Here is a 23,271-nt window from a genome sequence, read left to right on the forward strand (position 1 = left end):
TTTGACCTGTGATCTGGGCATCTCAACTCACAGTGAGGTTGACACATAAATTTAACCCTCACAGTGTGTCTAAACTAATGGAGACAAATAAAAAGTTTCCTTGCTAAGGATTCAGAGGCTGCAGTTGTTTCTGAACTGATGGAAGGGGATATAGGGCTTAGAGGACCTTAGGCAGATCTTTGGTTCCCCCACAGTGAATATAATGATGCACGTACAGTTTATGGGATTTTTAGTAGGATCCAATGAGATATTTGCTCTCACTTTGGCAGCACATATACTGAAATTGTAACAATACAGAGCAGTTTGTCATGGCCCCTGCACAAGGATGACACACAAATTCATGAAGCATTCCATATTTTTTAGGCTTCCCTGGAGCCTCAGCTGGTAAATAATCCATCTGCAATTCAGATGGGTTCAATCCCTGGGTTGGGAAGATCCCCTGGAGAACAGAAAGGCTAACCTCTCCAGTATTCTGCCCTGGAGAATTCCATGGACTGTATAGTGCATGGGGTCACAAAGAGTCAGACATGACTGAGTGACTTTCACAAAATGAGATATTGCCTGTTGAGGGCTGGGCTCTGGAGTTGTTGAACAAGAGCTCATTATTATGTAAGCACTTCACATTTTTTTTTTTTTTTTACAGTCTTTTCCCTCCTCATGAGTAGCATGAGTCTTCATCCCTTGAACTCAACCACTGTTGTTTACAACAGAGGAAAGAAAAACCTGGATGCTGAAACTGGACTCATATATTACATGTGCTTACCAATGAGTCAGGATTCATCCAGACTGTTCCAGTAGCCAGTGCGGGGGTGGGGGTGAGGGTGGGGGCAGGGGATGGGAGGGAGTAGGAAAGACTGGATTCATCTTCAGTGATAGACATTCTGAGCCTCAGGTCTCTAGGCCAGCTGCTTGTAGATCAGACCAGAGTGCAGGGGTTAATAGTCAGCCACCTGTTGCTCTGGCTAAGCCATGAGAAAAACCCCATGGGAAAAGAATAAAAGCAAAATATAGCAATGGGAGATGTGATTAGGGACACAGGACTGATTTTATCATAGCACAACAGACACTTTCTGTGTGCTGAGACACTAAAAAAAAGTGACCTGGCCCCAAAGAATAGGGCTCTTGATCCAAGAAGTCTTGAGTCCCCCAGTTCCATCTTTGAAACTTTAATTCTGTCTCTAGTTTCTTTTCCCCAAACTGTGCATCAACCACTTTCAATCCCTACCTGCTTCCCTGGCCACAGCACCTCACAATAAAAATCCGTTTTGTAATCAGGACTGTATACTTTAGAATTTTCAATAAACCTTGCTGTCCTGGAACTTCCCTGGTGATACTGTGGGTATGACTCCATGCTCCCAGCACAGTGGGCCCTGGTTCAATCTCTGGTCAAGAAACTAGATTTCATATCCTGAAACTAAGTATTTGCATGCCACAACTGAATGATCACTCCGATTTCCCAGGTGGCCCAGTGGCAAAGAATTTGCCTGCCAATGCAGGAGACACAGAAGACATGGGTTCTATCCCTGGGTCGGGAAGAACCCCTGGAGAAGGAAATGATACCCTACTCCAGTACTCCTGCCTAGAAAATTCCATGGACAGAGGAGCCTGGTGGGCTACCGTTCATGGGGTCACAAAGAGTTGGAGCAAACTGAACATATACAGGCATACACACACACACAATACCCACACAGAGGGTCACAAGGAAGATCAAAGATCGTGTGTGCATGACTAAGACCCAGGGCAGCCAAATAATTAAATAAATACATATTTAAAAAATTGTGTCTTCCGGTAATATCATTGAGTATAAATATTTGCACAGTGGTTTATATAGAAAACACTCTAAAGTTAATTGAGGCAATATACTATTTTTAAGAAGTCATGTGGGTAATTTAAAAATATTGTACTTGCTTAGAAAACTCAAAAAACAAATGTGATTTAAAAACTGATTTTAACCATAAATGAACAAGAATTGTTTCTTTAAAAAAATATGTAGATCAATAAAATTTTGAGTCGAAAGATTTCCAAGGATATTTTTAATAGTTCAGTTCAGTTCAGTTGCTCAGTCGTGTCCAACCCTTTGTGAGCCCACGGCCTGCAGCACACCAGGCCTCCCTGTCTATCACTAATTCCCGGAGATTCCTCAAACTCATGTCTGTTGAGTCGGTGATGCCATCCAACCATCTTATCTTCTGTGGTCCCCTTCTCCTGCCTTCAATCTTTCTCAGCATCAGGGTCTTTTCAGATGAGTCAGTTCTTTGCATCAGGTGGCCAGAGTATTAGTGTTTCAGCCTCAGCATCAGTCCTTCCAATGAATATTCAGGACTGATTTCCTTTAGGATGTAGACATTATATTTAGAGCAGTTTTTGGTTCACAATATTATTGAATAGAAGGTACAGAAAGTTTTATGAAATGAAGATATGTCTTGCCATTTCAATAAACAAGAAATGACACAGTCACCAGAGATTTCTGGCATCCAAATGTGAATGAGGGCTCCCAGACCTCCAATCCAACAGATGTCACTGCTCCCCATGGTGATCTCTGAGGAGCTCAGAGGGTGAAAGAAGCAGCCATCTGGGGCATCTACCACTCCTTAAGTTGAACAAGGGAACAGGATTTGGCCCCAGAGAGCTGAGGTGCATATGAAAGGAATGAATTCAGTGAGCCCAGAGGCTTGCATCTTCCCATATGCAGTATGCTAAATTCCTTCACTTGAAATCTGATTTTTCTTACAGCAGCCCCTGGAATCGCAAAGTCAGACGGAGTGACTGAACAACAACAATCTTTGATGTTCAGACTACCCTCTCCCTTTTTACAAATTTTATCACATGACTCCCCCTCCTGCCTTCTTGGAGCAGTTTTCTCAGAGCAACTGAGATTCTGTCTCCTGGGCTTGGGTCCTAAACACTGCTACCAAATAAAATCTCTCTCTACTTTCAGGGAGTGGCTAATGTTTTCATTGGCAGTTTCCATGTAACTCCTGGAACTCAGGTGAGTGGGGCCAGGACATGTGTGTTGGGAAAAGGTCTCGGAAGAGCATATCAAATGACAAATACACAACCTAAAAGGTGAGAAGTATGTTTTATTTGGTGACTACAGATTATAGGCAGAAAGGTGGCTTCTCAGATAGCTCGAAGGAACTGTTCAAAAGTTATAAGGAGGAAAAAAAAGTTATAAGGAGAGCCTGATGGGTCGCATAGAGTCAGACATGACTGAGGTGACTTACCTTACCTTACAGTATATAAGATCATTTGGTGTTAAAAAAATCAGAAAATATCAAAGAATTATTGCACATGATAAAAATGATAATCTCACTAATTTTCATGCATTTTAAATTTTATTTATTTACTTCTCTAATTTTAAAATTTACTTATTTTGGCTGTTCTGGGTCTTCCTTGCTATGCACAGCCTTTCTCTTGTTGTGGTGAGCAGGGGCCACTCTCTAGTAGAAATGCACTGGTTTCTCATTTTGGTGGCTTCTCTCGTTGCAGAGCATGGTGCCAGGGTGTGTGTGCTTCAGTAGTCAGGGCTCCCAGGCCCCAGTCCGGTGCTTGTGGGGCTTGGGCTTAGTTGCTCTGCAGCCTGTGGGATTTTCCCAGACCAGGGATCTAACCTGTATCCCTTGCACTGACTGGTGGATTCTTAATCACTGGACCACCAGAGAATTTTTTCTTTTTCTTTTTCTCTGTATGGAAAGAGGCAGGAGTCTGGTCTTATTGAAGTCATCCATGTGACATTCATGGTACCACCTCAGGACACCGACCTTCTTCTCCTCCTTGAACTGCCCTCAGGGCACACTGTCTTGGGGCTGCAGTGGATGACGGCCTTTGGGCTGCAATAACCTTTGTTTACTGACATGGCAAGTGAAATAATTGTCTCCAAAGGAAAGTGTAGGAGGAGATGGCAAGTGGAACTGAGGGAGAATGTCTACCAAGTCCCCGCTAGATGCACCTGCTCACTGGGTTACACAAGTGAGGCAGGGAAAGCATTGTTTCACCAAAATTTATTCAGGCTCGTGATCCTTCTCCTCGAATTATCAGACGGCTTCCTTGTAAAATCCAGTTTGAATAATTATTCTAAGTCCGTTCAGCAAAAAAACCCACTCTTGATATCTGTATAATCATAAAGGATTTGATTTAGGTCATACCTGAATGGTCTAGTGGTTTTCCCTACTTTCTTCAATTTAAGTCTGAATTTGGCAATAAGGAGTTCATGGTCTGAGCCACAGTCAGCTCCTGGTCTTGTTTTTGCTGACTGTATAGAGCTTCTCCATCTTTGGCTACAAAGAATATAATCAATCTGATTATGGTATTGACCATCTGGTGATGTCCATATATAGAGTCTTCTCTTGTGTTGTTGGAAGAGGGTGTTTGTTATGACCAGTGCATTTTCTTAGCAAAATTCTATTAGTCTTTGCCCTGCTTCATTGCGTATTCCAAGGCCAAATTTGCCCGTTACTCCAGGTGTTTCTTGACTTCCTACTTTTGCATTCCAGTCCCCTATAATGAAAAGGACATCTTTTTTGGATGTTAGTTCTATGGTTTTTCCTGTGGTCATGTATGGATGTGAGAGTTGGACTGTGAAGAAGGCTGAGCGCCGAAGAATTAATGCTTTTGAACTGTGGTGTTGGAAAAGACTCTTGAGAGTCCCTTGGAATGCAAAGAGATCCAACCAGTCCATTCTGTAGGAGATCAGCCCTGGGATTTCTTTGGAAGAAATGATGCTAAAGCTGAAACTCCAGTACTTTGGCCACCTCATGCGAAGAGTTGACTCATTGGAAAAGACTCTGATGTTGGGAGGGATTGGGGGCAAGAGGAGAAGAGGACGACAGAGGATGAGATGGCTGGATGGCATTACTGACTTGATGGACGTGAGTCTGAATGAACTCCAGGAGTTGGTGATGGACAGGGAGGCCTGGCGTGCTGTGATTCATGGGGTCACAAAGAGTTGGACATGACTGAGCGACTGATCTGATCTGATCTTGATATCTGGTCTCCCCAAGAATCTGATCAAACTTCCTCACTGCCCACTATTAGTATCCAGTTCATCTGGGCTGCCCTCAGCAAAAAATCTACTAGTTTGGTTCAGCCAAGATCCTTTGCAGACCTGATTCCTCCTCATAGGAAATTACCAGCCAAGAAACACACTGCTTCTGAATTGTGAGTCCCTACCACCTGTATCTGTTGAAGTTGGATGACCTGAGATGCTAAGCTATCCTTATCTGTATTATCATTGTCCTAAATAAAATTTGATGTAGCCACTTACACCTGTTTCTGTGTCTGATTTTCCTTGGAAACAATTCCCTCAGCTGATTAGTGCTCAGGCAGGAAGCGTTCTACAAGTATCCCCTAGATTCCCACATACTCAAGAATGACCAATTTGGAGTCTGACCACTATTTTAGCTTCCATATCAGGCCTTGAGTTATTTTCAGAAAATTCATTTAAACTTTAAAACATTCTTCTTTTTGATCTCATAGTAACTGTGATCCCAGAGGAACATCAGCACCTTGAATTTTGAAATTTCCACATTTGCACTAACATCACAGCCTTTTCCAACATTTATGTGATCTGACAATTGGAGGAGTCCTTCTCATCCCTTCAGCTATGACAGGAATGGGCGAATTTAATTCAGATGACCATTATATCTACTACTATGGGAAAGAATCTCTTTGAAGAAATGTAGTAGCCTTCATAGTCAACAAAAGAGTCTGAAATGCAGTACTTGGGTATAGTCTCAAAAATGACAGAATGATCTCGGCTCTTTTCCAAGGCAAATCATTCAACATTAAAATAATCCAAGTCTATGCCCCAACCATGGACATGTCCAGTGATTGACATAAGTTTGAGAAAGCTCCAGGGGTTGGTGATGGACAGGGAAACCTGGCTGTGGTCCATGGGGTCACAAAGAGTCAGACACGACTGAGTGACGGAACTGAATTGATGCCCCAACCACTAACGCTGAAAGCTGAAGTTGAACGGTTGTATAAGGACCTATGTGACCTTCTAGATCTAAAAACAAAAAAAGATGACCTTTTCATCATAGGGGGCTAGAATGAAAATGTAGGAAGTCAAGAGTAACAGACAAGTTTGACCTTGCAGTACAAAATGAAGCAGGCAGAGGCTAACAGCGTGTTGTGAAAAGAAGACACCTGTCATAGCAAACACCCTTTCCATTAACCCAAGAGAAGACTCTACACATGGATATCACCAGATAGTCAATACCAAAACAGGTTGATTATATTCCTTGTGGTCAAAATTGGATAAACTCTATATAGCCAGCAAAAACAAGTCTGGGAGTTGACTGTGGCCAGATCATGAACTTCTTGCCGAATTCAGACTCAAATTGAAGAATGTAGGGAAAACCACTAGGCCATTCAGGTCTAACCTAAATCAAAAAAGTGAAAGTCACTCAGTTGTGTCCGATTCTTTGAGACCCATGGACAATACAGTCAATGGAATTGTCCAGGCCAGAGTAATGGAGTGGGGAGCCTTTCACTTCTCCAGGGTATCTTCCCAACACAGAGATCAAGCCCAGATCTTCCACATTTCAGGTAATTTCTTTACCAGCTGAGCCACAAGGGAAGCCCAAGAACACTGGAGTGGATAGCCCATCCCTTCTCTAGTGGATCTTCCGGACCCAGGAATGGAACTGGGTCTCCTGCATTGCATACAGACTCTGTACTAACTGAGCTATCAGGGAAGACTCATGATTATACAGTGGAAGTGACAAATACATTCAAGGGAATAGATATGATAGATAAAGTGCTTGAAGAACTGTGGACAGAGGTTTGTAACATTGTACAGGAGGTGGTGATCAAAACCATCCCCAAGAAAAGAAATGCTAAAAGGCAAAATGGTTGTCTGAGGAGGCCTTAAAAATAGCTGGAAAAAAAAAAAAAAAAGAGAGAGAGAACTGAAAGGCAAAGGAGAAAAGGAAAAATATACATCTGAATGCAGAGTTCCAGAAAAGAGCAAGGAGAGATAAGAAATCCATTTTAAGTGAAAAATGCAAAGAAATAGAGGAAAATAATAGGGCATGAGAGACTAGAGATCTCTTCAAGAAAATTAGAAATACCAAGGGAACATTTCATGCAAAATAATGTCTCTACTTTTTAATATGCTGTCTAGGTTGGTCATAACTTTTCTTCTAAGGAGTAAGCATCTTTTTATTTCAGTGGCCATATTAACAAAACTCAATCAATTTTATATAGTGAATCACTGAATAAGTCCTAGATTCCCCCTCCCCCAATTCGTTTTCTTTCATGAATGATGATCTGACTCAATCAGTTCATCTGGAGACTGGCAGTAACCCAATCAGGATGAACCTGAGGGATGGAGGGATGCTCTGGAATCCAATCAGGTAATGCCTACTGATTGGAAGTTAGCAGTTGAAAGGAGAGAAGATGTGGTTTAAAAAGTTCCATAAAATGCCCCAGCACCAAAGAATAGACGCAGAAACTTCTCGCTCTGGAGTCACTCCTTGTGTTCTCCATCAAGTCTGAGGTCTGAGCAGCATCCCTACCCCGACCACATCAGACCTGGTGAGTTAACCTCAGTGAGGGATGTTCTGCCAATGGCAGGCATGCAATGAATGGTATAATGCAGTTTGACATGGCATGGAGAGTTTACCTTTTTCTCTTCTTTAGGTTAAATTTAAATCTGTCTTTCTGCCTCAAAGTATTCTTTTTTTTTTTTTTTTTTTTAATCCTCCAGGGTTTCCATCTGGCCCAACTGGAATCTTCTATGATCTAGCATTGCAGAAATGAAGAAGTGGACATTTTAGGGGTGAGCAGAACTGGGTGTGACATTGTCCATTCCAAATATAGGCTGTTTCACCATGGGCGAGACCAGTAACCAACCCAAGCTTCAGTCGCTCCTCTGTACAATGGGAATCATCATGTACTGTCTGGATGATGTGCCCATTGGTGTAATGAGTTATTAAATTCTCCTCCTATCATTGTACTGCTGTCAGCTTCTTCCTCAATGTCTGTTAATATCTGCTGTACATATTTAGATGCTCTTCTTTTTTTTATTATCAAATATTTATTACTTTTCCATTCCTTTATCAAGTATATTCACTATATATTTGGATTTTTCTTCTAAATATTTCTTTTTTTTAATTTTATTTTATTTTTAAACTTTACAATATTGTATTAGTTTTGCCAAATATCAAAATGAATCCACCACAGGTATACCCGCATTCCCCATCCTGAACCCTCCTCCCTCCTCCCTCCCCTCCCCTCCCTCTGGGTCGTCAGAGTGCACCAAGCATCCAGTACCATGCTTCCATTCTAAACATTTTGATTTGTGCTTTGGTTTATATTATTTAAAAGTCTTAACCAGCAGTTTTTCTTTTTAAAGACATCTGTTTGACATGCTGTTTCTTGACATTTAAGGTTTTTGCTCTATACACAATGGCATTCCCTTTAAAGTATCTCCTTAATCTTTCCCAGCTAAGTTGACTTAGGGAACTGAGGATGGAAGCTGTGTTCTACATGAACTCCTGTCCCCATAGTTTGGGCTTTAAGCAATAATTCTTTTTTTTTTTTTCCACCATAAAAACAAAGAGAGTCAGCTTTTTCAGTCTCCTGGTACAGATGTGCAAGAGGGACATGCGTTAAGGAAAGCAGTGGATGGAAACAGATGAGCCTCCATTTGGCTTTCTTCCTTCCTGCAACTTGTTAGATTCTCGCTCTAGTGGCAGGATGGGGAGAGCTCTGGCCTTAGGGACACAAACCCAGACTGGAATCCAGACACACCGAAGTCTTCCATTCTGATTCATCATTGCCAGAGCAATGACTGTGGCCCTGATTTGATTTCTCTGAAGTGTGGGGAGAGAGACTACCCTGATGGTTATGATTGTTCTGAGAAGGATGTCTTGTCTCTTTGCAGTTTCCCAGGATTCAATTCAGAGAAGAGTCAGGATGAGTGTTCACAACCCTCCCAGACTTGCGATCTTGGCAGCAATTGGCCTGCTGAGAGACGAGCCCTTAGCCATCTTTACTTTGGAGTTTCTGCCCACAGAGCTCTACCCACTACTCTTCATGGCTGCCGTCTTTGGCCGACACAGGGAGACCCTGAAGGCTATGGTGCCAGCCTGGCCCTTTGCCCGCCTGCCTCTGGGAAGCCTGATGCAAAAGCCTCACCAAAGAACCTTACAAGCAGTGCTGGAAGGCCTTGATGTCCTGCTTGCCCAGAAGGTTCACCCCAGGTGAGTCAGATCCAGGGAGCCTGGCAGGGTCTTGGATTCCTGGAAGAGACACATGGTGCCAGGCAGAGTGCATGACCAAGTGGTGACCAGAGGCTTCTGAAAAAGCTCAGAGGCTTTTTCAGAGGAATTGCTAGATCACTTTGGGAAATCCCTTACAAATATATAATAGGAAGGATGGAAGAGAAAAAAGAACTGGGGGAGAGGGAGCAAGAAAGGAAAGAAACAACAGCAGGTGAGAGCAGGACTGTGAAGTAAGAGCACACATGGGGAGATGGAATGTTGCCTGAACATTCCATCCAGGCTGTGGGTTCATTCAGTGTGGATTTTGAATAATCTCACCCCACCCATCTGCTGTTTCCCCACAGGAGGGGCAAGCTGCGGGTGCTGGACTTAAGGAATACCGGCCAGGACTTCTGGAACATGTGGTCTGGAGGCAAGGGCCACATGCCCTCCAGCTCACTGCTGGTTCCAGTGGCTGAGGACATGTCCAGGAAAAGGCACCCCTTGACTCCCTTAGAAGTGTACATAGAACTTTGTCTTACGAAAAAGCCCCTGGAGAAATTCCTTACCTACCTCTTCAGGTGGGTGGAGCAGAGAAAAGCCTCCATACACCTGTGCTGTAAGAAGATGAAGATTATTTCAATGTCCAAGGAAAATATGAAGACAGTTCTCAGGATGGTGAAGCTGGACTGTGTACAGATGGTGAAACTGAGTTTCACCCAGAAGCTGTCCACCCTGGCCCAGTTTGCTCCTCTCCTGGGTCAGATGAGCAACGTTCAGAGTCTCATTCTCTCCTGCATTCGTGGGTCTGCTGTTGAGGAGCAGGACCATCAGGATCTTCTGCAATTGACCTCTCAGATCCTCCGGCTGCAGAACCTCCGGGACCTCCGCATGGAAGCTCCATTCTTCCTTGAAGGCCGTCTGGACCAAATGCTCAGGTGAGGCTCTGCCAGCAGCTGATTAACAGTGGACACAATGGTAGAATATCAAGGGAAGTGTCTCATCTGCTGCTCCACCATGAAACCCAGTATTACAGAAGCACAGGAATCCAGGTAGGGGGAATCGGTTAAAGCAGCTCTGGAAAGGGACACCATGTTGGGAACCCACAAGTTAGGGGGCCTAGATCTAGTGCAAGGGTGTATGTGATTTCTTCTTGGAGGAGAGATTTCTGTGTTCTGAAGATTTATGTATAGGTAAGTGAAGGGGGCATTGAAGAGGGAAAATCACATCAGCCTGAGCATTGTGAAAAGAAACTCTGTGGTCACTAACCCATGACCACAAGGAGCCTGTTTTAAAGTCCAAGTCAGTAACAGGTGGCCTTTTGCTGCATATAAGGTAATTAATATATGGGAAATGCATGGTTCTGGAGATGATGGTAGCAAAGCAGAGCCAAAAGAATGTAAAAAGTGATAGAAAGTTTGTAGATGTCATAGGGCTGGGAGTCCCTAAAGACCGGCAGCCCCTTTCTGCATGTATGCCAAGAGCCTCACCTGGCCAGAGGTATATGACCAGCAGCTCACCCACAGAGTGGCGATCTAAATGAAAAGCATGTTTTATCTCATCTCCCAGAACTTACACTCAGTGATGTCCACCCTGATGGACACTTTGTGTCATGCTCTCCTCTGATCATGTTCTAGTGCATTCCATTATGTCTATTCATCCTGCTAAGGAAATAGTGTACTGTACTCTGCTTGACAGATGAGGAAAGACGGCTTTCAAGATCATGTGAATGTGATCCAGTCACACTAAGAAAATGGCAGGACTCAGCCTAGAATGAGACTGGACATTCTGGAATTTGAACTGTATCAGCTTTGGGCCAATCATTGAGTCCTCCTCTGGAACTCAACTGCTACTTTGCTTTCCCTCATCTAATTGCTTCTTCCCCCCCTCCACCCCAGGTGCTTGAAGACCCCCTTGGACAACATCTCAATCACCAACTGCCTGCTTACAGAATCAGACCTGACCCATCTGTCCTGGTGTCCAAAAATCTGTCAGCTGAAGGGCCTGAATCTTAGTGGCGTCACCCTGACCGACTTTAATCCCAAGCTCCTTCAAGTTCTACTGGAGAAAGTTGCAGGCACTCTGGAAGAACTGGACTTAAACCTGTGTGGTATCACGGACGTCCACCTCATGGGCTTTCTGCCTGCCCTGAGCTGCTGCTCCCAGCTTAGGGTCCTCACCATGTGTGGAAACCTCATCTCCATGGCTGTCCTGGAGAGTGTCCTGCATCATACTGACAGGCTCCCTGATTTAAATCTAGAGCTTTATCCAGCCCCTCGGGAGAGTTACAGCTCTCTGGGTGTCCTTCACCGGGAAAGATTTGCTCAGATAAAGGCTAAGCTGAGGGTGATCCTTACATACTTAGAACGTCCCAGGAAGATTTGGGTTAGCCCCAGCCCCTGTCCTTACTGTGGTGATGACATGTGTGGTCATCTGACTCCCAACACATAATTCTGTAATACACTGTGTAGTCGGTTGCTTCTATCAGAAGCTTTCTTCTGGACACTTGAAAACTGAAATCTAGGTCATACATCCATTATGAAGGGAAAACACAGCCCTGGTTTCTGATATAAGCTCAGTGTGATTGAAAAACCTGATCCAGCAGGGGTGCAGGATTCGAAAAGGGAGTGTTGACTTGAGGAATTGATGTGACTTTTTTAGATATGTGTTTATAGAGTCAAATATGAAACTGAGTTCCTGGAAGATTCAGTCTGAGACACACATGTTCCAGTTATTTCTGTATGCACACTTGTAGAAATGATCAGAAATAAAGAGACCTTCAGTGTAAATGATAAATGCCATCCATGATATTATTCTGCTTTCTGTATTTACATCTCATGGATCTCCAGTTACTTGTGGAGTGGAAGCCCTCTGTTGTGTATGATCTGAAACTCCATCATTCCCTAGTTATCTTTTTTCTTCATGGTTTCCTTACTTAGTTCTGGTGGTTAATACAAATAGCAAAGGAAATACACTCAGTGGTCCTCAATAGCACATCCTGTCAAGAGTGGGTACTTATATGCATATTCCTATGAGAAAAATACTAAAATCATACAGGCATGAAATATGGTTTTGTTATGTTTATACCAGAAGTATATTTCAGAAGCATGTCTTTTGAAGGCTAGGTCATGTCAATAAGAGTTTTATTTTATTCCCATGCCTATTATTGTTCTTCCCTATCGAGGAAGACTAGTAGAGCATGCTTTGACATCAGATAACAAGATGTATAATAAAATGTCTTTACACCATATAACTTATAGTTGGCCATTTTTATTCTCGGCTCCCTACTGTCTCCCTCAATCAGCTGCAGATTCATTATAAAATATTTCTTTTTTTTAAAATTAATTTTATTTTATTTTTAAACTTTACATAATTGTATTAGTTTTGCCAAATATCAAAATGAATCCACCACACGTATACATGTGTTCCCCATCCTGAAGCCTCCTCCCTCCTCCCTCCCCATACCATCCCTCAGGGTCGTCCCAGTGCACTAGCCCCAAGCATCCAGTATCATGCATTGAACCTGGACTGGCATCTTGTTTCATACATGATATTTTACATGTTTCAATGCCATTCTCCCAAATCTTCCCACCCTCTCCCTCTCCCACAAAGTCCATAAGACTGTTCTATACGTCAGTGTCTCTTTTGCTGTCTCGTATACAGGGTTATCGTTACCATCTTTCTAAATTCCATATATATGCGTTAGTATACTGTATTGGTGTTTTTCCTTCTGGCTTACTTCACTCTGTATAATAGGCTCCAGTTTCATCCACCTCATTAGAACTGATTCAAATGTATTCTTTTTAATGGCTGACTAATACTCCATTGTGTATATGTACCACAGCTTGCTTATCCATTCATCTGCTGATGGACATCTAGGTTGCTTCCATGTCCTGGCTATTATAAACAGTGCTGCGATGAACATTGGGGTACACGTGTCTCTTTCCCTTCTGGTTTCCTCAGTGTGTATGCCCAGCAGTGGGATTGCTGGATCATAAGGCAGTTCTATTTCCAGTTTTTTAAGGAATCTCCACACTGTTCTCCATAGTGGCTGTACTAGTTTGCATTCCCACCAACAGTGTAAGAGGGTTCCCTTTTCTCCACACCCTCTCCAGCATTTATTGCTTGTAGACTTTTGGATTGCAGCCATTCTGACTGGTGTGAAATGGTACCTCATAGTGGTTTTGATTTGCATTTCTCTGATAATGAGTGATGTTGAGCATCTTTTCATGTGTTTGTTAGCCATCTGTATGTCTTCTTTGGAGAAATGTCTATTTAGATCTTTGGCCCATTTTTTGATTGGGTCATTTATTTTTCTGAAGTTGAGCTGTAGGAGTTGCTTGTATATTTTTGAGATTTCTTATGATTCTCTGGATCTCCTGTCTTACTAGTCTATAATGATGCAGAAAATATTTTTCCCTGTTCCCTCTTCTAGACATGTACTATTACAAATATTCTCTATGTGGTTTTAAATGTGATTGATAGCCTCAAGATATTTAACTATGTTAGAAGCATGGGTTCCCCTTGGGTAGTGCAGGAGACACTATTTTATAAAGTAGATGGGCTATAAGCTATATAGCCCGTTACATTTATAAATTCATAATACAGCGAAGAGAGACACAAGACATAAACCATTTGAAAACAAGTTAGAACAAATTAAATAATGATTAGTGAAAATCAATTGTGGTCTGGTGGCAGTAATTCATCAAGTCCACAGGGGAGCTAGAGAAGCCAAATTCTGGAGGAATGTCAAAAGAAGCCCATTTGGCAGTCTATTGTCATCATGCTGAATAAAATTTGTCTTCAACACTTAACCCCGTGTCTGTCTCTGATTTTCTTTGGCACAATGATGACAGCTCAGGCAGGAAAGGTCCTTCTGCATATCCCCCAGATTCCCGCATACCCGAGAATGGCCAACTTGGAATCTGGCCACTGTGGCAGAGCTCCATATCAGCCCATGAGCTTTCTTCAGAGACTAATTTTCTGATTGATTGATTGATTTTGTTCTGGCTGTGCTAGGTCTTCCTTGCTGCATAGCTTTCTCTAGCTGTGGTGCACACAGCTGCTCTTCATCGCAGGGCTCAGGCTTCTCCTTGTGTGGCGTCTCTCGTTTTGGAGCACAGGCTCCAGTCCACAGGCTTAACTCGTTGCTACACATGGGCCCATGGTTGCTGCTCATGGGCTTAGTTGCCCTGTGGCATGAGACATATTCCTGGGCCAGGGATTGAACTGGCATCCCCTGCACTATAAGATAGATTCTTAAACTCTGGACCACCTCAGAAGTCCCAGGTTTTTTTAAAAAAAGTTTTTACTGAAGTATAGTTAAATCATTGTGTTTTTACTTAAACACACAATTAAAAATAAACACAATTTAAACACACAATTGAAAATAATTTTAGTTAAATTATTGTGTCTCATCTTAACTGTAGGGCAAAGTTACTCAGTTACACACACATATATATTTTTTTCATCATGTTTATGTTTAAAATGTCATGAGTAGAATCCATTTTAATGCTTTTTAAGTAAAGGTCATGAGAGAAATATGGTGAAAGCAATCTTCCCCAAAGTGACTCAGACAGAGAACACCCTTCAGGGAGTCTTCACCTTGGTGGTCAGAAGTGTATAAGAATTGTTGAGGCATCAAATAACTGGGGTGCATGAGAGGCATGGAAAATTCTTATAGATGGAGAAAAGGTCTCCCTTTGCATGTGACATTCAACTTCAAAGAAATCCTTGTATGAGGCATCTCAAAGTGGGAGTCATCCCTGAACGAGGTAGTATGCTAACACCATAAGAGCTTCGGTATTAAGTGCAGAAAAGATGTTGGTATTTATGAAGAGAAATAGCAGAATTTTATTTCTGGGCCTAACGGTGTCAACTTGATCAGAATCTGTGTGGATTTAGCTAGGTCTGAGGAAACAATAATCATCTAAATGCAGTAGAAAAGTGGCCAGTGAAATTATGATTTATTTGACTTCTAAGACCCCTGAAAAATGGAGGGAGAAACAGCCATCTGGAAAGTGTCCTCAGTGAGAACAACAACAACAACAAAAAACACAACTTAAAGAAAACCTCTGGACGGCAGGGTTACTGATGGCAGGGTTATTGGGGACTGAAGCAGGTTCGTTTCTTCTCTGATTCCAAGTTCCCAAAGAGCCCGCAGTGCCCACCCTCAGTGTGCTGTGCTGATCTCAACTCTCTGGGAAAGAACAGCCTCTAAGGTAACAGTGTCTCCTCTGAGCCTCTCTCTTTTCCTTGAAATTTACTGCATTTCTTTTTGTGGCCTTGGGTCTTCACTGTTGTTCCTGCTTTTCTCTAGCTGGAGCAAGGGGCCTGCTCTCTAGTCGTGGTGTGCAGGCTTCTCACGGAGGTGGCTTCTCACGGAGGTGGCTTCTCTTGTTGCAGAGCAAACTCTAGAGTGCTTGACTTTCAGTAGTTTCGGCTCCCAGGATTTAGAGCACAGACTCAACAGTTGTGGCAAGCAGGTTTATATGCCTCATGTCATGCGGGATCGTCCCAGATCAGGGATCAAACCCATGTCTCCTGCATTGGCAATCAGATTTTTTACAACTAAATCACAGGGAAGCCCAATTTTGCTATCTTAATATCACCCAGAGTAATGTATTTAAATTTACCTGTTTCTCAAAATAGAAATATGAAAAGGAAACTTTTACTTTCCATTGTTGGGATCATTTATGATGTCCCTTTAGGAATGCTCAGCTCCAAACTGTCCAGAACCACTCTTTCACTCACTGAGGTTTTGACCTGTCCACCTTCAGAGAAGGCTTGGCTTAGGCCTAGAAAACCAATCACATCCCCCAAAGCTCTTCCCTTGCTGCCCAAATAGGCTTAGAATCTCCTGTGTTTCCTACATAACACCTGAGTGAAAATCTCATACAAGAATGAGTGTATTTTGTTTTCTTTGATGACAACACCACTGCTTTCATGAGCTGTTTTAACTCAAGGACATTTTGCTAATTTTGACTTGACCAAAATTCCCCCAACAATGATTCTGTCAACTTTTGTTCTTTCTTGGCCAAGGGCAGGAATCAATAATCCCTTTCATGCTTGATCCACAAGAATATAACTGTCCATATTAGTAGAATACAGTAAATATTTGTGAAGTGAATCAGTGAACAGATCCTTGATTACCTGACCACTCCATCAGTCTCTGTTTGGTGATGTGTATATGATTCAATCAACTAATCTAGAGAAGTACGATGATCCAATCAGGGTCAATCCAATGGTCCCTCTGTAATCTAATCAGATATACTGTTCCGGTTTGGTTAGCAGTGGGACAGAGGGATGACAGAACAAAAAGACTTATAAAAGTCTTAAGCACTGGAGAAGACGTGCAGAATTTCCTGGCTCTGGAGACATCAGAGGGGTTCTCACAGGGTTTGAATTGTGAGCATCCCACCAGGCACATTAGAGCAGTAAGTTTCCACCCTCATATAAGGACACTCTTCTCTTACTAGTGGTGGTGGTTTAGTCGCCAAGTGGTATCCGACTCTTGCAATCCCATGGACTGTAGCCTGTCAAGCTCCTCTATCCATGGGATTCTCCAGACAAGAATGCTAGAGTGGGTTGCCATTTCCTTCTCCAGGGGATCATCCTGACCCAGGAATCGAACTGGGGCCTCCTGCATTGCAGGCAGATGATTTACCAACTGAGCTATGAGGGAAGCCTTCTCTTCTCTTACTAGTGGTTAGCTAATCTTGAAGGGTGCCATGTATCCCTAGTGAAGGAAGAGTTGTTAAAAAAGTCAGTTCTTTCCAATGAACACGTTTCAGGTTTAATTTTGCCTCAGTGTAGTTTTGCCTGAACTCAAACATTTTAATTAGTGCTTTAACTTCTATCATTTTAAAATATCTTGTAAAGACATGTAACATATGTATTCAAAATCTCTTTTTGGAGTTGTGTTTCATGAGTTTCACCTACACAGTTCTGACACACATGGCCTTCATGTTAGGGGTAACTGAGGATGGAGGCTGCGTTGGTCCACATGACCTTCCTCGTATTGATTTAGGGCTCTAAATGATGCTCTGACGTCATTCCCTCATAAAGACTGGAGTGGGTTTTCAGAATTCCTGCTGCCCACTTCCAGGTGGGACTTGGATTAATCCAAGCACCGTATGAACTGAATGGGTTGGTGGTTGCCATTCCTCCGGATTGGTACTTGTGAGAGGCTTGTTCTGAATCCAGTAGGGAAAGAGCTATATCACTGTGCCCTTGAGGCCTGAATGGCATGTGGCCTAACAGGCACGTCCACCCCTGCCAGAGCAGTGCTTAGTCCTGAGTAGATTCCTCTGAAGGGTTGGGAGATTGTCTTAGGTCTGCTCCTGCTTGGCCTGACATGGATGATATGCTCACTGGCATTTTCCACAGGATTCCTCCTGAAGCAGAGTCAGGATGAGTGTTCAGAACCCCCATAGGCTCCTGGACCTGGAGAGAATGCACCTGCTCAGGGAAGATGCCTTGGTCTATTCTTATCTGGAGTTTCTGCCCAGGGAGCTCTTCCCACCCCTCTTCATGGATGCAACCCATGGTAGACACATCAAGACCTTGGGATCACGGTGCAAGCCTGTCCCTTTGTCTGCCTCCCTCTGGAGGGCCTCATTGCCCTGCCTCATGTGGGTCCCTTATGAACAGGGCTGGAAGCACTTGACGTCCTGCTGGCCCAGAAGGTTCACTCCAGGGGAACAAGATCCAGGTAGCTTGATAGGGTCCTGGGCATCCCGGAAGAGACTTCTAGGGTGGGCCATTTCGGCGACCCATGGACAGACACAAGGGCTCTGAGGGTGGCGATGGAGAGGCTTAGAGGCCTTGGCTCAGTGTGAGAAATGCCTTCCTGATATGTAAGGGTGCCTAAGATGCAAGGAGGGTTGAGAGAACATGCCCCATCTCCTTCCCATGAGGCTTAATCCTACTAGAAGTGGAGACCTGGAGAGGAAAGGGGGAGAAAGGGAGCTGGAGAATAGAGAGGCACAGAAGGGAGCCGGCGAGGAAGCAGGTGACGAGAGAGACATGAGGGAAATACAGAGGCCGCCTGTGGTCTATTTCTGAGTCTGTGGCTGCAGTGTATGTGGATGGTAATGCATCCCTGTCAATCTCCTGGTCCTCATAGGAGGTGCAAACTGCAGGTGCTAGATTCATGGAATACTGGCCAGAATTTCTGGAGCGTGTGGTCTGGAGCCAGCACTCAAGGGGGCTCACACTCAGGAATGGCACCAGTGGTGGAGCAGAGCTCAAGGACACAGCAGGCCTTGGCTCCCTTAAAGTATACACAGACCTTTGTCTAAGTAAAAGGACCCTGGATAACTTCCTCTCCTACCTCCCCGGGTGGGTGGCTAGAGAAAAGCCTGCACACACCTGTACTGTAAGAGGCAGATGATCTCTGCAATGCCCCTGGACAGTATCACAAAGGTCCTGAATATGGTGCAGCTGGACTGTATCCAGAAGGTGCAAGTCACCTGGATCTGGCATCTGTCCATCGTGGCCACGTTTGCTCCTCTCCTGGGTCAGACGAGCAACGTGCAGAAACCCCGTCTCTCCCGCATTCACAGTCTGCCCATGAGGAGCAGCAGGAAGTTTTTTGATTCCCCACTCAGTTCCTAAGCGGCACCATCTCCAGTCTGTCTATCTGGATTCTCCCTCCTTGTCTGAACCTGCCTGGACCAGACGCTCACGTGAGGGTGGACCGCTGCCTGGGAAACAGTGAACACAACACTGGCATGTCAAGCACACTGGGTCCTTTGTGTTTCTATCCTGAGCTGTGGAATCACTTCACCTCGGAAATCAAGGGGGAGGAACAGAGACAACACACTAGAAATCTCTGGATGGGGCAGCTTGGATCCAATGAGGGAAGGCATGGGTTCTTCCTTAGGAAGGGAAAGCTATGTCAGATGACTAAGACAATAGGTAAGTGAAGAGGGCATTAAAGAAGGGACACCACCTCAGACCCGAGCTATTTGCAAGACAAGGTCTGAGGAATTCCCTGGTGGTCCAGTGGTTAGGACTCTTTTCTTTTGGGGCTGAAAGTCCAGGTTTGACCCCTTGTGGGGGAAGTAAATTTCACAACCTGTGCAGTATGGCCAGTAAAGAAAACTGAAAACAGAAAGTTCGGGAAAGAGACAGAGAGAAAAGCTCTGTGCTTACCAGATTCCTGAACACGATGAATTTGTCTGAAATCACTGGTCCCTAAAAGATTGCCTTTTGCTCCCAGTAAGTTAGTTAATATTTAAGAAATGCATAATTCTGAGAGGATCGTAGTGGAGCAGGAGCCAGAGATCATACAAACTGCAGGTGGTTTGCAGGTGATGCAGAGAGGTAGTGCCTGGCCAAAATGAGACGGGTCATTCTGGGTACTGACCTTCAGGAGGCGGTTAGTAGAACCTTGTCTTTGGGCAAATCACTTATCTCACAACTTTAGCTCAGCTGCCACCCTGATTTCTCAGACCTAATTGCTTGCTTTCTCCCCAGATGCCTGAGGACCCCCTTGGCCCACCCGGCAGTAACTAACTGGCAGCTTACAGAGTCACACTTGCCCCATCTGTCCCAGAGCCCAAACTTGCATCAGCTCAAAGGCCTGGATCTGAGTGGGGTCACCACAATGGACTTTAGTCCTGAGATTCTCCATGTTCTTTTGGAACAAGTTGTTCTTTGGAACAAGCCACACTCTAGGAACTGAACCTAAATTGGTATTAGATCACAGAGTCCCAATATGACTCCATCCTGTCTGCCCTTCAAGCTTGGGGCCTCTGTCTGTGTGGTAATCTCCTTTCTGGAGAATCTCCATCCTGGAGAAGCTTCTGAGTCACACCACTGGGCTGAGCACCTTAAGTGATGAGTTTTGTCCTTCCCCTCAGGAGAGCTGTAGCCTCATGGAGCCCTCCACCTCGGCTGACTCGTCCAACTTCAAGATAAACTCATTGAAATTATGTGGGATTTAGGATATCCAAGCTCCATCTGGCTTAGCTCCAGCCTGTATCCTCACTACGGCATTAAGGCATTCTATCCCGAGGAGCCTTTTCTGTACCCCTGTTACCCTCCTCCTAGCTGGATGCATCTGTCAAAGTTTACTTCGGGTCACCTGCAAACTAAAATCTTGGCAGTAGATACATCAGGAATGGAAAACCAATCCATGGTTTCAGACATCAGCTCAACGTGAATGGGAAAGGGAAAGATGATCCTATGGGGGTGCTGGATTGCAAGGGGAAATGTAGACTCTGGGAGGTGTTGGAACTTTTGGGGATATGTATTATACAATCATATATAAACCTCAATGTTTGGAGCTGCATGTGGGTTTGAGACGCACATGTTGGAATTTTCCCTGGGTAGATGTTTGTAAAGCAACTGTCAGAAATAAAGAAACTCTCGTTGAAAACCAACTGCTGCCTTCCATGGTCTTTTTCTCTCCTTTTCAGCTTATTCCTCAGCAATCTCCAGTTACTGATTCAAAAAAGAGCACTGAGTTGTCTATGATCCAATACCTTTCCATTTCTGCACATTCTTTCTTCTGTTAAGAGCATCTCTTAACCCTTTGCTTATTTCTTTGGCTTTCCTATTCCTCACCATCTCCTGGAGTTTGTCAATTTCATGTCCATTCCATTGATACCATCCAGCCATCTCATCCTTTCATGCCTTCGTTTCCTACTGCCCTCAATATTTCCCAGCATCAGGGACTTTTCCAATAAGTCGGCTGTTTGCATAAGATGACCAAAATACTGGAGCTTCAGTGTCAGCATCAGTCCTTCCAATGAGAATGCAGGGTTGATTCCTTTTCAGATTGACTGGCTTGATCTCCTTGCAGTCCAAGGGATTTTCAGGCGTCTTCTCCAGCATCACAGTTTGAAGGCATCAGTTCTTTGGTGCTGCTTTCTTTACCGTCCAGCTCTCACACACACAGGTGATGACTGACAAGACCATAGCTTTGACTATGCAGGCCTTTGTCAGCAGAGTAATGCCTCTGATCCTCAACAAAATGTTTAAGGTTAGTCATAGAGCTTTCCTGACGAAAAGTAGTTGTCTTTTGATATCATGGCTTGAGTCACCGTCTGCAGAGATTTTAGAGTCCAAGAAGAGGAAATCTGTCACTACCTCAACCTTTTCCTCTTCTATTGGCCAGGAGATATTCTATTATGCAAGGAGAACCACTACACATGCTTGACAAGAGACTGGGCTCATCTGCAGTGTGGATGATGCTTCTAGGATGGAGGGTCTTGATGTGTGTAGTGAAGCCCTTTCCCAGCACAGAAAGGTCAGGGACTGGGACCTATGGTCCCACCAGGAGAACCCTGAGGACAGCTCACATACAGGGTCATGGGTACCCTAACGTAGGGCTCTTCGCTCCAATGACTCCTTGGCCATTGAGTATGTTCCCCTTGCTGTGTGTGCAGTAAGCCACTGAACAGCCACCGCAGTAAGCTAGGAGGTAGCGGATGTCTGAGACAGAATAGAGAACTAGTGGGAATAGTGGGATTTCTGAGCATAAACAATCCTGTGTGTTTGCTTTCATCACTACTTGGAGATTCCTGAGGTGAAAACAGACAAACACGATAATGTATCATGAACGGCACTGGATACAAATACAATGCAGGTTTCTTTATTTGTGACCATTTATTTCCAATCCCCACCCAAGGGTAATGCCACCTGTGCATACAAGATTTCCTTCCGGAAATTAATTCATGTTTGTCATGCTATAAACCCATGTCTCTGAAGGTCCCATCACCAACCAGAGTCTGCATTTCCCCTTGCAGTCCTGCAGCCCTGCAGTATCATTTTTCCTTTCCATTCGCGTTGAACTGATGTCTGAAACCATGGATTGGTTTTCCATTCCTGATGCATGGACTCACTCAGGATGGACTCATGTTGGGACTCTGTGATCCAACACCACTCTAAGTTAAGTTCCTGGAGGGTGGCTGCAACTTGTTCCAAAAGAAGGTGGAGTATCTCAGGACTAAAGTCCATAATGGTGACCCCACTCAGATCCAGGCCTTTGAGCTGATGCAAGTTTGGGCTCTTAGACAGATGGGGCAAGTTTGACTCTGTAAGCTGCCAGTTAGTTACTGCTGGGTGGGCCAAGGGGGTCCTCAGGCATCTGGGGAGAAAGCAAGCAATTAGGCCTGAGAAATCAGGGTGGCAGCTGAGCTAAAGTTGTGAGATAAGTGATTTGCCCAAAGACAAGGTCCTACTAACCACCTCCTGAAGGTCACCCGTCTCATTTTGGCCTGGCACTACCTCTCTGCATCACCTTCAAACTCCCTACAGCTTTGTATGAGCTCTGGCTCCTGCTCCACTACAATCCTCTCAGAATTATGCATTTCTTGAATATTAACTAACTTATCGGGAGCAAAAGGCAATCTTTTAGGGACCAGTGATTTCAGACAAGTGCATTGTGTTCAAGCATCTGGTAAGCACAGAACTTTTCTCTCTGTCTCTTTCCCAAACTTTCTGTTTTCATTTTTCTTTACTGGCCACACTGCACAGGTTGTGAAATTTACTTCCCGCACCAGGGATCAAACCTGGACTTTCAGCCCCAAAAGAGAAGACTCCTAACCACTGGATCACCAGGGATTTCCTCAGACCTTGTCTTGCAAATAGCTCGGGTCTGAGGTGGTGTCCCTTCTTTAATGCCCTCTTCACTTACCTATTTTCTTAGTCATCTGACATAGCTTTCTCTTCCTATGGAAGAACCCATGTCTGCCCTCACTGGATCCAAACACCCCATCCATAGATTTCTAGCGTGTTGTCTGCTCCTCCCCCTTGATTTCCGAGGTGAAGTGATTCCACAGCTCAGGATAGAAACACAAAGAACCCAGTGTGCTTGACGTGCCAGTGTTGTGTTCACTGTTTCCCAGGCAGCGGTCCACCCTCTCGTGAGCGTCTGGTCCAGGCAGGTTCAGACAAGGAGGGAGAATCCAGATAGATAGACTGGAGATGGTGCCACTTAGAAACTGAGTGGGGAATCCAACAACTTCCTGCTGCTGCTCCTCACGGGCAGACCATGAATGCGGGAGAGACAGGGTTTCTGCACGTTGCTCGTCTGACCCAGGAGAGGAGC

General features: G+C 44.2%; 1 protein-coding gene and 1 non-coding gene across 2 annotated transcripts; both read left to right on the top strand.

Moving 5' to 3' along the window:
• Positions 1 to 251: 251 nt before the first annotated feature.
• On the top strand, positions 252 to 360 carry LOC139180802 (U6 spliceosomal RNA). The gene has a single exon (XR_011565054.1). It is a non-coding gene; the product is annotated as a U6 spliceosomal RNA (small nuclear RNA).
• An 8,562-nt stretch (positions 361 to 8,922) lies between these two features.
• LOC139180563 (PRAME family member 8-like) lies at positions 8,923 to 12,247 on the top strand. The gene is made up of 3 exons (XM_070782409.1): positions 8,923 to 9,209; positions 9,575 to 10,147; positions 11,108 to 12,247. The coding sequence occupies exons 1-3, from the start codon at positions 8,923 to 8,925 to the stop codon at positions 11,658 to 11,660; spliced, it is 1,413 nt and encodes a 470-aa protein (XP_070638510.1). The 3' UTR covers positions 11,661 to 12,247.
• Positions 12,248 to 23,271: the final 11,024 nt, after the last annotated feature.

Source organism: Bos indicus, chromosome 29, assembly GCF_029378745.1.
Source record: "Bos indicus isolate NIAB-ARS_2022 breed Sahiwal x Tharparkar chromosome 29, NIAB-ARS_B.indTharparkar_mat_pri_1.0, whole genome shotgun sequence".
In the NCBI taxonomy this organism is placed as follows: domain Eukaryota; kingdom Metazoa; phylum Chordata; class Mammalia; order Artiodactyla; family Bovidae; genus Bos; species Bos indicus.